The sequence below is a fragment of the Ambystoma mexicanum genome, chromosome 6p (genome assembly GCF_040938575.1).
Source record: "Ambystoma mexicanum isolate Mex_15411 chromosome 6p, UKY_AmexF1_1, whole genome shotgun sequence".
NCBI lineage: Eukaryota > Metazoa > Chordata > Amphibia > Caudata > Ambystomatidae > Ambystoma > Ambystoma mexicanum.
Genome location: NC_090935.1, coordinates 308,505,828 through 308,521,817, shown reverse-complemented (window position 1 = coordinate 308,521,817; position 15,990 = coordinate 308,505,828). Strand labels below are relative to the sequence as shown.

The window sequence follows — 15,990 nt, the reverse complement described above, 5'->3', positions numbered from 1 at the left end:
TTTTTTAAATGAATGCAGAGATGAGGAGGTAGTCTCAAATGTATTTGAGCCTTCACTCCTCAAAGAATGATGCATGGGTCAATCATTTTAAGAAGACAGCTGAATGGGCATCATTAGGTTTAAACATTTTTTTAAATGTTATTTCAAGTCTGGGGCATTCAGATTGGACAGGTGCCTGGAGGTATATAATGCAAAGGTCTGTTCCATTATTTTTAATGGCAGTGAATTCTGGAGAGGTTTGAATAGACATGTCCTGCAGGGGTTGCAAAATACATTCCTGTGCCAAATAGCAGGTCTCCCTCCGGGTACACCTGGTAGAGCCTTATGAGATGAATTGGAGGTGCTCACTTTGAAGATGTAAACCCAGTTAAGATTTTTAACTTATTTTTTAAAAGCACATCTGGTATTTTCTGCAAATCAAATTGAATTTTAGTGCAAGTGCAATTGCAGCCTCCCCAGGTAAAGAAAAACACGTGTGGCACGGGGGTTGTAAGGCACTGTCCATTTGGATAGGGGGTGGAATATAACTACATTTGCTACATTAATTCAATGCAAAATAGCTCCTAAAGCAAGAGCGTGTCTGATGGGGAGAGAGGTAGATGTCCAAAATATACATAAACTGCCCTCTTTAGCTTTATATGAAGACACATATAAGACGCAAGGAGAACTCTTTGAAATAAGATCCCCAGAATGCAGGAGGCTGATGCTAATGATATGTTTCAATTTGCCCAACCCTCAATAAATGAAGAAGGTGTGCAGGCAAAATGGAAGTCGATGAAGATTTGGGTAATTTTCTGTTAATTTGTTGTTCTTTCAGTGTTTGGCGTAAGCGTGGACATGCATGGAAGCTATGTTTTTGATATAATTGTAATGATCAGGTTTTTATGTATAGCTTGTTTGAATATGTTAAAGCTGATTTTAATTTTGGGCTTGTTCTATGTGAATGTGATGAAATATGATACATGTTTTTAAATGTTGCTAACTTAATGGAGAATAATTATTAAATAAATATTGATTTAGTAATACTGGTTGCCTTTACAGATCACTGGGGCTTTGAAGGTTAACTCCTAAAAAGTATTTTGGCATGTAATGGCAAATAGTGCATTTTAAAGCACCTGTGGCCTGTTACACTGGTGAAAAAGCAGTTAGAAATAAAAATATTTTTCTTAAGGATTCAGAGCCTCTTTTCTCTGCCCAAAATGGATTTTATACAAAACTTGGTGGAAACCATTGGTCAAAGCCTTGAGCAGTTGACGACTACTTCATAGAGGAGAGTGGCGATCTTAGGTATTTGGATTACTTGGCTTGTTAATTAAAATTTATTAACAGTAACCTAATTGGATTTGAATATAAGGCAAATTAATTTTGAAAAATGTGGCATGCATTTGCCTTATCTGCCCGTTATTCACGTGCCAGATGGGCAGAGTGGCAAACGATGAAAATCTTTCCACTAGGACATAATGCAATAATAAATATAGGTGATACTAAACGTGATATTTCAGATAAATATAATGCATGGTGGCATCAAACACAAACCTCCCTTGTACAAAAAGCAGTGCATGCACATTATTTAATAAAGGAAGGTTGGGTATGCATGCCACTTATTTGTCAATTATACTCCCACTAGCTGTGCAAAGAAACAGACTATGACCATTTTCTCCAGGACACAAACATGGGAACATGGTTCAATTATTTTGCTCATTAATACATTTGTCAGCTGGGTAACGTATCTGAAGGTGACAGGGTTTTAACAATGACACTGCTATAATACGCAAGGACATTTACCAAAAAATAATTTGCATAGTTGCAACAAACTCAAATCTTGCATCTACATAAATAAGCAAACTGGAACCACAGCAGGCTCCTTTGCCAACATTCTCGAACAATTCAGGACTCTGTCCTGGTATACTGCTACTGCGGTCTCATCCATTCAGCACCTCCTTCTGGGCCTCCACACCATGGCCCAGAGCAACTGGCGAGCAACAATTTACAGTGCCGCAAGCAACATGTTGCTCCCGAGCTACGCGTTGGGGATCACTGTACTAGGCATTGTCATGGCCTGTTTTGCAGGGGTGTGTGATGCACACCTTGCATGTGTTCCTTTTGGTCACACACGATTGTTCATGTTTTAGTAGCTAGGGATGCACACAATGTAGCACTTCCACTGCATAATTCTCAGGGTGGTAAGGTTGTGACAATTGACTGTCTCTTTGTCAACATCAATTGTCACCTGGTATGTGCGAGGCGTGTGTGCACTCCGCAGGGGTGGGAGTTTAGGTGAAAAATGTAGCCACAAGCTAGGTCCGGGCTGCCTCGTCACGTGCCCTATGCCCTCCCATGGGCAGCGCCTGTGCCTGTGGTTGGTGATGTGGGGGCACCACCATGTCCACCGGTACACCCTGTCATGTTGCAACATTGTGCAGGACACATGCTGCCACAATTATCCTGCACACTACTGTGGGTGCATAGAGTAGCTGCCCACCAGAGCGGTCAAGGGAGCGAAAGCGTGACTTTAGCACTCCGAATGTGCGCTCCACTATGCCCCTGGTTGCAATATGTGCAGCATTGTATCTTACCTGGATGGGTGTGGTGGGGTTCCGGATTGGCGTCATCATGTGGTTGCTCAGAGGGTAGGCACTGTCCCCTGGAAAGGTGATAATGGTTATCATTATTGGGGTTTGTGTATTTGTCTGTGTGTGACATGCATGCATGTGCAGAGGCATTTGTACTCACCTAGGAGCCATGTGTCGCCATGCTGCCCAGCTTCCAGGGTCCGGCTCAGGGCGGACATTCTGTATATGAAACTGTCATGGGTGGAGCCTGGGTAGTTTGCATAGACAGAGGTGATGATTCCCTTTGCATCGCATACCACCTGCACGTTGATGGAATGCCAGTGCTTGCAGTTTTGATAGATGTGCTCAGTGCCCTAGGTGGACATAGGGCGACATGGGTGCAATCCATCGCACCGAGCACTTTGGGGAAGTGTGCCACCCTGTAAAAGCCCTGGACTACGGCCTGCCTTTCTGCGGGTGTTCTGGGCATGTATATGTGCCTGCGGACTGAGGGGCGTGCAGTCATGATTGCCAACAGCTGGTGTAGGCAGCGTGACTGCATGGCCTGTGAGAACCCCCCCACTATGGCAGTAGTACGCTGAAATGACCAAGTGGCCAAAAAATGCAGGACATTGAGCACCTTCTCCAAGGGGCTCAATGCTTGGGAGCAGAGGGTGGGGGATGTAAGGTCATCTTCCCACTCCCTGACCAGGTCTAAGATGATACGAGGTGGAAACCTATACCTGCCGTAGACCTGGTCGTGAGGCATCCCAAAAAGGCTAGTCCGGAGGGAAAAAATGCGGGCCCTGGCTATTCTCCTCCCCCTGCAGTGTCCCACGATCAGTGCTGCGACAAATGGGGCATTCATCGTAGCTGTATATACGTGATTGTTGTTTACGCGCACTTTTATATTGTGCTTACGCCTGCCTTCCTGTGGCGGATGTGTTGACGCCTGTGTGCGTCTTTTAGCGTGCACTTGTTTCCCGTATTCGAATCCATGAATACGAGTTGTTCCCGTGCGTGTGGGCGTTCTGTGTATTTCCCTGCAGTACTTCCCCAGTTACGCCTTCTTTTTCACGCACTGTTCGCCATTCCGCGTGTTACGCCCCGTATCCCGCCCCCTTTATGGTGTGTGCACCGACGTTGTGCGCTTTCCTTGTGCGCGTCGCGCACGGCGTTCGGGTTGTTGCAATGACATGTGCGCCCGTGTGCGCCACACACGGATTTGGCACACAACCAGTGGAAAACACGCGCATGCTCTTCCTTGAATCGCACACGTGCGCGTGCGCTTGCTTTTTCACGCTTGCGCCACCTTGCGCCAGCTTGCGCTGAGATTTTAGGCGCACGTTTGTTCCATGAATCGGCCCCTATATTTCCAATATAGATAACAGTCCAGTCCACACCGACCTTTAACAGAACACTCAACAACGCTTACTGTACTTCACCAGAAGACGTGCATTAAGCATTAGGAGGTGTGCTTCCTCCGAGTGAGGTTACAGATGGTAGACTGTATGAGAAATTCCAAGAGTGTACAGCCATTGCCACATTTCTTTAATGCTACAGCCACCTTTAAAAAGCTCCTTTAGGTTGGTGCTCAAACCTTGACCAATTTTCTTTGTCATTGTTCAGCACCAAACAAATAGAAAGTATATCAGGGTAAAGGAGCACAAAATAAAACGCACATAGAAAGTGGTTCTCAAAAAGGGATGTGGATCACAAGGCGCTCCAAAATCTTAAGCACAGGTTTGAGCATAGCAATCAAGATTTGGCACCTCCGTAACAGGACCACTTTACTATTGCATTCTGAATTGATAGAAATCGCCACACTGAAGGGTGACAATTCACATTACACAAGAGTCCTGAGGCCAAATAACCTCACTGCAGTACCATGAACATAGCGTAACCCATATTCCATATCAGCGGATCTCCACACCCCACACAGGCAGCATGCTAGGAAACATCACACAGGCCCTGCCACTCCTGAGACAACAAGTGACACCGAGTTCACGCACATGATATGGGGGTCCAGACTTACCAAAAAAGAAAAATACAAACTGTTGAGCAGTGGGGGCTAGGTTTGAACCGATGTTCACAGCTGCCACCTTGTAGCACGTCCATGTAATCACAATCTTATTTCATGTCCCTTGTTTTCATTTTAGGTCATAACAGTTGACATTTCTTTTAAAGAAAATAATAAAGCATACAAAGTAGAACACTGGCTTGGGGTGGCATTCAGGACACTGCAGGACAGTTGTGACATGCCTAAACCTTTTGCATGGGCAGTGCGGTTCGCCTCTAGTTTCACACCATTGTGAGAGTGGGACGGGCTGGAGCTCGTTTTCTGGGACGGGCTGGAGCTCGTTTTCTGGGACGGGCTGGAGCTCGTTTTCTTTTAGTCATGGCGACAATGGTGGCGGGGGGGGGGGGGGGGCGGGAGAAATCAATGTGTGAGAGATGGCTCACTTAGCTGTAGAGTATCCATTTGTGTGGCCAAGGGTAGATCAAGTGATGGCCAATATTTCAAATGTCGATGGGAAGTACGCTATGCTTTTATCTCACTTGCTTGAATGTAGCCATGTCGGGAATTCGATTAAAGGAAAGCAAACATAAAGAAAACTGAGATTAACCACGAGACTACTTAAGGATGTAAAATCTACTGTGACACCTTTTAAAATAAATGTTCCTCATGTCCAACTACACGGCCATACTTTCTAATCCATTTGTATTTGAATTTTACTGCAAGTGTTGAAAAGAACTGTCTGCTTATATGTGGTGGCAAAATGGACACTGGGCTCTGGCACATGGATAACATGGCCATGCCTTTTTTTTATTTTATGTTCCAGTAATGAATGGCCTCTGCTGTTGTGTGATGAAACATGCATATTTGATCATTCATGGGAACTATAGAAGCAATCTCTAGCTAATCACCATATGAAAGAATTGTATCAAGAGTGGAAACACATTTCCTCCACTAATCAAAGACATCCACTACAGAATCCATCATTCTATTTCGAGTATCTCCGGTTCAGTATAAATAAGCCATGATCATTCTAAAGAATAGTTTTTATAACAGATTGAGACAGATTAGTCCGTTTAACATATATAGTTAAATCTGAAAATAAAACAGATTATCCTGTCAAACTTTTTCCACTTTTAATAAAGCACAGAAAAGGTTTAAAAGACAGCTAGCGATTACCTACCTTGTAGTGTTTTGTATTTCCAGCCTTCAACAAACACTGATTTTTGTACCACTGATAGCGAGGAAGTGGTTTCCCAGTCGCAAAGCACTCAAGAACCAACTGATCCCCTACAATTAACTTCTGAGACTGTGGCTGCACACAGATGTGTATTTGGTTTTCCTGTGCACCGGCCACGCTCCCTAAAACAGAAAGACATGTACATATATTTAATGCTTTCCATTATTAAAGGTTCGTGGAGACTATCTCATTACATCATAACAAATGCCAGATAGGCTACATTTGCACCTTATATTAAAACGTTTTGCAATGGCATTCTGATTTGAGCCATTGTGCTGCCTTGCAGTGCATCTTGAACATGTGTGCAGCATCTACTTCTATCAGAGGTGTACCAGAAGTTACATCTAAACAAATTACACTCAAGTCTGCTCGTAAATGTAAACAAAATCGAGAGATGACACTATGTTGTGATAGATATGCCTCAGCTGTAATATGAATAGCATTGTGCTGCCTGCATAGAGAGATGATGGAGCTCATGAAGAGTCTAACAGTTGTGCCATGGGAATTACCGCCAGGCCTTTTACCGTTGCCACCACTCGATCAGGAGGAATTTGTGCTACATTTAGGGTGTAAAGGCTGTCATTCTATTACAACAAAAAAGTGCAGCAACAGTATTATCACCACTTTTTCACCACACCGCCAAACTTGCAATGAGGCCCAATGTTTTAGGAAAAGCATTTTCTTTCTAACACTTTTCAGATCTAGTGTCTGAAAGAGGTAGAACTGAGGACAATATCACTTGGTAAAGAGTTTGGCCAACATTTTTTCCATCATGGGTGGGTTGACTAATATTGAAATCATGATCATGAAAAAAATATATTCTTTTTACTAACATCATAAGCACAAGTGATCTAAGTAGTAGTGCTAGTTGCAGTAGAGGTGGCAGGAGTAGGCACAGAAGAGGCATTGTTATTATAATTATGATTATTATTTGATAAAGTCGTATCCAGATTCAGAATGGAGCAATTAGGGAACACATGGCAACAATGAAGGGAGAACGAACCATCATGTGTTCAAACACTAGACAGGGTTTACAGTGAGCGGGACGGAGTGAGAAATTGCATATTGAGCAGTTGTGCATTCAAGAAGATGATAGACATGGGGAGTTCATCGAAATAAGTTTGTAATTGATGTCAAGACATGTGTGAAATTGTGCATAGGTAGTGAGAAAATTAAGAGAGCTAAACTGAATAGGATGAAAATAGGTGTACTAGAATAGAAGAAAATATGCAAACAGATATTTCCCAATATTGTACAAGTGTATCAGACCTGTGGCACATAAATATCCCATCATATGCATCCCTATTATTTGTTTAGTTGAATATGTTTTTAATGTTGTCATAACAGTGTTTTGTTTTTCTATGCTGCGCCAGTTACCATAATGGTCCAACAGCACTAAAGCTTGTCTGAAAAAGGGTGATTTTCTACCCTCCTGGGGAATCCAGACCTCAGTCCGTTGGGGAAAAGGGACATGTCATTGGAGGAGAGGAAGGGTGAAGTGGTGGCAGAGATAAACAAGAAGGTTTTGTATAGTTTGAGGCGGGATTGAGTGTGTGTTAGTATGCATGCATGTTAGACAGTGTAGGTAGGAGCATTGAAACCGACCTCTTCAACTAAAAAGTGCTCAAATGTCTGGAGCGCCTTAAAGCAGTCATTTAACCTGTCAGTGGTGTTTCTAATGCATACAGAAGTATTTGTTCACCTTATTCGGTTAATTTTGAATGGCCGCCATGGAAAGGGAAAACGGACTCTGTTTTCCATTGCCCGGCGGGTATTTCTTTAGATTATTTTTTGTGTCCTGTTCTGAAATCAGAACAGAAAAAAATACTTTCAGTACCTCGATCTTATGGGCCTGGGTACTAATAGCAATAAGCCCCAAGCTGCTTCGCTCGGGCCTGTAAGTATGGGCCCGAGGCATTACGTGACTCGGTAATGCCCCCGTGGCTTGGGTCTTATAGCTTAAATGATCTTGTGTTTTTCAACTGTAGACCTACATCCTGACCTCGCTCCTATCCCTGAGCCACCAGCCTGATGGTAGTTCAAGGGTCTCTTCTCCCCTTCACTGCACACCACTCATCTAGGCTCATGGGGTTCAGGTTCTCTAGTGCTCTCCAGCTTTAAGAAAATCCTCTCCTCAGCTCCCATCTCAAGACACTTTCTGTGCCTATCGGCCTCCGTTTTAAGTCCCTTGCGATCCTCCTACTGCATGGGGCAAAGTTTTGAATGAATTGGATAATTGGATTCTTATTCCAAGCCAGGGGAGGGCAGTATTTAAAAAGGACTGCCACCATTTTGGATTTCTTTCACTTTGTTTCCAGTGCAGGAGATGGTTTTTGTTAGATGCTCCGGTTTTGCCTCTTGGTTTGTTTTGTAGTTTTCTGGTGTAGAAAAGCCATGAAAAGGGACAGAATAACCTTACGCAAAATTACCCACCTACGCAAAATCATCTTAATATGGGAAGGGGGAAGGAACAAATTCTCTCCTTAAATGCTTCAGCTGCACATGCACTGCTGCTGGACCTAAGGGGGGTTGGGATTGTATTTGTATTCCTTTGGGCGTACGACCCTGTTGCCCAAGAGTTCTCTCTGGGTGTGCTTCCCTTTCTCCATAGCGTATCGTTTGCAGAATCCCTAAAAGACATTCCGGAATCCACTCCCAGCTTTGGATTTCTTATCCTGATGCAACTTTGCAGATGCTGTCCCAAATACCCGATTTGGTGGAGTCCTGGGTGTCCTGAACTAGTTTTTCAAGGGGGTTTAGGAATAGTTCAGGACTGGTCTGTCAGTCGAACTCTCAGGTGGGCCAGGGGCTGGAAACAAAGTTGGTAGGGTGACTTTGTCACATATGTCAGAGATAAGATGCTTTACATTTTGCAATGAATATGTAGAGAAGTAAATACATATGTTTTCTAGATGCTCCAACAAGAATAGCAACGAGGGATGAGGAGGTACAACCTAGAAATCATTTAATATGAATTAAATTGCACTGGAATATTATTCAAGTGTCGGAAACGGAAAGCATTACCACAAGGTTTCATTCTTTTAGACCATCCTACTCTCAGTATTATGTGGAGCAATATCACAAAATTCTTTAGTCGTGACTGGTTCATTCTTATGAGGGATACAGGCTGTGACAGCACTAATGATAGCCTCTAAGAATGAGGGATACAGGCTGTGACAGCACCAATGATAGCCTCTAAGAATGAGGGATACAGGCTGTGACAGCACCAATGATAGCCTCTAAGAATGAGGGATACAGGCTGTGACAGCACCAATGATAGCCTCTAAGAATGAGGGATACAGGCTGTGACAGCACCAATGATAGCCTCTAAGAATGAGGGATACAGGCTGTGACAGCACCAATGATAGCCTCTAAGAATGAGGGATACAGGCTGTGACAGCACTAATGATAGCCTCTAAGAATGAGGGATACAGGCTGTGACAGCACCAATGATAGCCTCTAAGAATGAGGGATACAGGCTGTGACAGCACCAATGATAGCCTCTAAGAATTAATTAAGAAATATGAGGATAAGAAAACTGTCACTGCTAAAAAGTATCAAAAAAAGACTGGAAGAGATAGAAAAAGACATTGCTGAATTCAAAGAAGTCACTACTAATTAAAGAAACAAACACATGAGGAGGACCTTTTTAAGTTGTGTAAGGGTACAGTATATCCTTGTCCAGAAGAATGATACTTTTGGGAAACCACAGCATGTCGGCAGACTTGGCTCAGAAAGAAAGACACAAGAGTAATACAATTCAGCTGTAACCTGTATAGTTCAATTAATGATGAGACCAACACAGACACAAGTGAGTATACTCCCGGCACATCCACATCTGGTGGCCAACAGAATAGGAACAAGTGACAGAGTTAACAACCAGTGAAACTAAAGTGTTATCAGAGGCCAAAATCAATCACGTCCATGTTTGGGGAGGGGCCAAAGAGGGGGCAGTGAAAGAGAATGGGACAATCAGGATCAGCAAAAGACTTCTAGGAGTGGCAGACGTTGGTGATCAACTCACCAAAAGACCAATTGATCTGAGGAGAGGGAATGGCCTTGGACAAAGAGCTGGATTGCGTCACCACCAATATACACAACCCATTTACTTTCAGGAACTGTTTCAAGGTTTGAAGATGCTTCTGGCAAAAAAATAAAATAATCTGATAGTGGCAACACCTCTGGTCTTCTCACATGAACCGATTAGCTCCCACCTATTCCTGTGGGTCATCAACATTAGAGTTTTTTTGAAAGTTATTAGAGGAGGTGTCTAACATAGAACATCAACTGCAGGAACCTTCCGAATTCTTAGTAGAAGAGACAGATTGGAATAACAAAACCTAGCAAGAACACGGCCCAAACTATAAAAGCAGCAGATGATGGGGCCATTATGAACATGGAAGACTATGACAATGCGAGATAGCAGAAGTTATGAGACTATCATGAAGGAGCCGAATGAGAGTCTTAAGGTTGCAATAACCAACCTCATGACAGGTGAAGAAAGGATAGGAACCATTTCTTGACTGGAAGCCCTATTTCGTACACCCACTTTCCAAGATTTTCCATCTTTTATCAAATACCCAAGAGCCATTAGAGATTGGATCAACCTCTGAGGAGACCCATTGTATCTTGTATACATGCAGTCCTCAAACCCCTTTCTCAATACGCATAGTATTTTCTTAAACACCACTAGTCCTGTGGAAATACTTCAAGACAAAATGCTTGTGTTATGGGAGGGTAGCATGGGAAAAGCAGAGGACTTTGGAAAATGGCTGAACTCATATGATTCCACCCCCTATCTGAAATTCACCCATTTCAACAGCAACCAAGAAGCCGATTTTTTGGACATCGCTGTATATGCACATGAAAGCAGGCTGAAGGGAAAACCTTTTTTAAAACCTAAAGAGAGCAGTTCTTTGCTTTGTTTTTAATATGCTTTTTTGGGCCGATTTTAAGAAAGATGCAAATATCCCAGCAATTAAACTTGTACAGAAAAGATAGCCTAAAAAGATTGTAAGAAGTGCATTGAATGGGACCAGGAAGAGCCAAAGGGAGGACCTTTTGGAAACAAAGTAGAGACTTTACCAGAAGAAAGGCTGGTCTGTGCGACCACTTTTTCAGACTTGTCTTTCAAGCGAAAAACGGTGATTAAGAATAACTGGAAAGTTCAAATGAAAGACGCTAATGTAAAACACATGCCCTTGATCAGTTATATAAAAAAGAAAAGAGCAAGCGCATCACAGACACCCTTCTTAAAATGGACAGACATATACAGCGGAAAATACAACACATCCTCCCATGACAGAGATATAGAGTCTCCACAGTATACGTGAAAACCCCCGATTCTGAGGATGCACGGTTTGCCAATGAATGTATGCACCATATCATCTCCCAGCATTCCATTCAGTAACCCTTCAAATTCTTCTTGCAAACTAAACATTTCCCAGAAACCATAGATCACTGAAAAATATTTGGCACTTTAGGATAAAGCATTCAGTCACGAAGCAAGCTAACATTTTACGTGGGTGTGAGAGGATTTCTAAACCAAAATTCATTTAAATTCATTGTCATCCAACTCTCCCTTTCTGGCACATTTCTTCTCAAGTACATTAGTAAGACCAAATCACAGAGGTAATGACATCAGACAGGTTTGCATAACCTTAGCCAATAATCTTTCCCCGTCAGCTTCAACTTCAGTATCTAACAATTGCACAAATGATTGGAAATAAACCAGAGACTAGTATGGAAGGCTTCATTAAATAGAAAAATAAAAAAAGAAAACAAATGGTGCCAACTTAGTTAAGTTTCTGACTTTTAAACTTGAAGATCTGGATCCTAATTTGACCTTTACTCCTTGACACGCACAGCTTGATATTGGGCATATTATGTTATCTCCCTTTAATACAGTCTTCTTAAATCCATGAGTTGAATGTGGTAGGTGTCTCATCTCTCACTGTCTAAGTGCAGAGACTTAAGCAACTACCATGAAGCCACTCATAGAAACGGGTGCGAGCTAAACTGCCTGTCGTTTATTTGATTTAACTCACCTGAAGACAGATTTCCCTCACATCCTTCAGTCAAGCATGTTCCCCCCTCAACCATGTAATCCAACAGTTGACAAGTAAGAAATACTTGTTAAATGTTAAAGGTATTTGTACCGCGCACCGTCACCAACGGAGTTGGTCCCCAGGCGCTCTGGCGGATCTGCAAACGAGAAGGTGGGATGGGTTAGTAGGTGAAGCAGGAGTATGATAGTGAGAGGAGTGGTGTTCTGTTGGCAGCTTCAACTCGGTATACACCGGGGGCTGAGTTTTGGTGTGAGTATCGGATCGATGTCAGTCCTCGTGTGCTGTCGGTGCGGCTTATGTGTTGTTGCAGTGTTGTGAAGTGCATGCGGGTTGTTGTGCGAGAGGTGGTTCTGTGAGAATTTTGAGTGAGATAAGTCTGCAGAAATGCTGAATTCTTTGTTAGTGGGTTATATGAAGTGGTTTAAATAAAAATTGACCCCAGACCTGATTCCCTGCTGAGGTGGCCATTTCTGTACCTTCAACACCAAGACCATTTTATCTATCTCAGGATTAAACATTGCTTGGAGCTGGGTGCTATTTAGCTCCTGGTTATAGCATAGGAAGGATTGGTTGGCTGTCACCAGCAGTTACTTTTGACTCCCCAGGTCAATTGGTGCCCTACACACATGCCTAAGTGCCAATAACTCTGATTGGGAATGTCTATAGTGAGGCAACGGGACACATTACAAAGACCGCAATAGCATAAAAAGTGCTTCTATGAGATTTCCTCGAGATTTTTTCCTTGAGGGATGAATCACCCAATTCTTTTTTTTGTAGGACAGTTTACTGCAAATGTATGCGAGGGGAGAACAACGCCAGCCCCGCCATCCTTCTCTACCTTTTTTATTGCCCTAACCAAACCCCCTGCATACATTTATTCAAACATGTGTTGAAGAAAACATGCAATGAGTTCTCCCTTGATTGAAAAACCAACAAAGAAATCTACCAATCCCTAAAAGGTCGTATATAAAATTGCAAAACATGACTTTGGTTTGCATCTCATATGGAAGTTAGGTTTGTGGCGCGCTCGGTAGTAGCATCCATGTTCCCTGGAGGTAGCTTGTGCTCACTCTGTGATCCCAAATAACCAGCTCTCCTCATCAAATATATATTTAGATTTGCTGCTACCTATTGTACCCATATTCAGGACAATTAAAGATTAATCTGGTCTGCCCATGTTCATGCCTGGGTGAATACCATACATCCTACCTAGTCTCCAGATCGTTTTTTTGCTATTCATTCATGAAAGGATCACATATTTGCTGCTCAACAGACATCAACAATTTCCTGTGACATACAATTATAAGCTGGTAAAACTGCTCAGGAGATTGGGACATGCACTAAGAGCTGTGTGTAACTGGAAGTCATGGTTACACATCCCGGCAAGTCAAATCCACCTTTTATCTTCCACAATAAAAAGAGCATAATTGATTTGATTGATAGGAACACTTAATTACAGAGCTTTAAGACTTACGTGACGAATCGCTGTGTAATCCTCCAAGTTTGTATTTGTATTTATTTGTTTATATAGCGCTTTACACCAAAGCGCTGCACAATAGAACAGCTTAATACATAAAACATAACAATATAACTATAGAAGCAAATTACAAAATGAATCAATCAACAAACAGCAAGAAGAGCAATTAACTGGATGGAATAGGGAGAGTAGTGGAGTAGGCTGTGTGGGAGGCAGAGGGGTAAGGAGGAGAAGGAGGAGGAAAGGGGAAAAGGTGAGAGTGGGGGGGTAGGGGAGGGAAGGAAGATATTCAAGGGGAAAGATAAGGAGGGTGGGGAAGCAGGAAGGGGAAAGGGTTTCAAGGAGGAGAATGGAGAAGGAGAGATTTAAGGGAGGTGAGGAATGAGGAGAAGGCAGGGGTAGAGCGGATTGCGAGGGGTAGGGAGTTCCAGTGCAGGGGAGCTAGAAGTTTGAAGTGAGAAGGAAATGGTCAGCTAAACGAAGGGAGCGGGAAGGAGAGTAGAAAGAGAGGAGGGAGGAGAGATAAGGGGGAGCAAGACCATGGAGAGATTTGAAGACAAGGCAGAGAAAGTGAAATTTAATTTGGGAGTGAAATTGAAGCCAGCCGAGGGAAGAGAGGGAAGTAGAGATGGCGTCACGGGGGTTAAGGAGACAGAGGGTTCGGACAGCAGAATGGTAGATAGATTTGAGGGGGGCAAGATGAGAAGTGAGTAGTCCAAAGAATAAGGAAGAGCAGTAGAAGAGGCGGGAGAAGATAAGGGAGGAGATTAAGAGTTTGGTAGCATGTGACCTTCAGGTTACATAGGTCTCTGTGCCAGATTTGTATTCGTATTTATGTTTATATAGCGCTTTCACCAAAGCGCTTTACATTATAACAGAATACATAAAACATTAGAACATTATAACAGAAGAAGCAATTTACAATGAATCGAACCAATAAAAACAGTAAGTAGAGCAATTAATCTGTGAGGGGGAGGGGAGAGGAAGGGAAGGAGGAGGGGAGAAACAGAAGGGATATAAGGGTGAACTAAGGGAGGATAAGGGGAAGGGGAGGTAGGTGAGGATCATAGGGAAGATTCGAGGGAAGGGGAGAGGATAAGAGGTGGGGAAGGTTTCAAGGTGGGGAATGGAGAAGGAGAGATTTCAGGGAAGTGCGAAAGGAGGAAAAGGTAGGTATAGAGCGGAATGAGAGAGGTAAGGAGTTCCAGTGGAAGGGGGCTAGGAGCTGAAAGGAGCGGAAATGGGAGAAGGCACATGGGGAGGGGGAACGGTGAGAAGGAAGTGGTCAGCTGAACGGAGGGAGCGGGAGGGATTATAGAAAGAGGCGAGAGGAGAGATAAGGGGGAGCCAGGTCATGGAGAGATTTAAAGACTAGACAGAGGAAATTATATTTAAGTGGGAGTGAAAGGGAAGCTAGCCAAGGGAGGAGAGCGAAGATGAAATGGAGTCATGCGGGACAAGGAGACAGAGGGTACGGATAGCTGAGTGGTAGATAGATTTAAGGGGAGCAAGATGAGAAGCCGGTAGTCCAAAGAGTAGGGAGGAGCAGTAGAAGAGGCGAGAGAAGACAAGGGAGGAGATTAATAGTTTTGTTGCATGTAAGGTAAGAGAGGAGTGCACCTTGCGAATATTGAAGAGGTGGTAGCGACAGGCGGGAGAGGTAAGAGAAATATGGTGGGTAAAGGAGAGGGAAGAGTCAAAGGGAATGCCTAGATAGCGAGCGTGGGGAGAGATCGGAAGATTGGAGGGGGGAAAGTGAATGAAAGGTGGAGGAGAGGGAGGGGGAAGAGTGTTGGAGGGAAAGAACAAGACTTCAGTCTTATCAGTATTGAGAGAAAGAAAGCCGGATGACATCCAGTTTTTAATGGCAGTAAGACAGGAAGAGAGTTTAAAGTGGAGGTCAGAGGAGAAGGAAGAGAAAGAGAGGAAGAGTTGGGTGTCATCAGCATAGAAATGGTGAGAGATACCGAATGAAGAGATAACTGGGGCAAGGCGAGAGGTGTAGAGAGAGAATAGGAAAGGGCCAAGAACCGAACTTTGGGGTACACCGTATTCCAAGGGGAGGGTAGGTGAGGAACGGCCGCCCCAGGAGACAGCGAATGAGCAGGAGAAGAGGTAAGAGGAGAGCCAGTTAAGAACAGAGCCTTTGAAACCGAAGGAAGAAGATGTTGAGAAGTAGGGGGTGATCAACAGTATCAAAAGCAGCAGATAGGCCAAGGAGAATAAGGACAGAGGATTGCTTAGAGTATCGAGCGGAAAGAAGGGAGTTAAGGATATAAATGAGGGCAGTTTCGGGAGAGTGTTAAGGTCTGAAACCAGATTGAGAGGGGGGTAGGAGAGAAAGATTAGTGACAAAGTCTGAGAGCTGGGAGTAAGCAAGGCGTTCAAGTAGTTTAGAGAGGAATGGGAGAAGAGAGATTGGACAGATTGGACAGATGCTCAACCCACTGGGCTATGTAACTGGGATTTATGGACAACCATAAGCAGTTAACATGTCCTGCCTAATCCTGCCTAATCTGCCTAGTTACTACCTTGCAACACCATCACCCACCCTCTTTAGGCTACTGATTATACTAGGATGTCAGAACTAACTAGATGTGAATGGAAAATATGGATTAACAAAACCATCTATTCAG

The 15,990-nt window shown here is 43.5% G+C and overlaps 1 protein-coding gene across 4 annotated transcripts in view; it reads right to left on the bottom strand.

Moving 5' to 3' along the window:
* Nucleotides 1-15,990, bottom strand: part of MALT1 (MALT1 paracaspase) — a 1,429,839-nt gene that overhangs the window by 956,640 nt on the left and 457,209 nt on the right. For all 4 annotated transcript variants that reach the window (XM_069627057.1, XM_069627059.1, XM_069627058.1 and 1 more), the window contains exon 5: nt 5,753-5,931. In XM_069627057.1, coding sequence (XP_069483158.1) covers nt 5,753-5,931 — 179 coding nt within the window. The remainder of the gene's footprint in view (nt 1-5,752; nt 5,932-15,990) is intronic.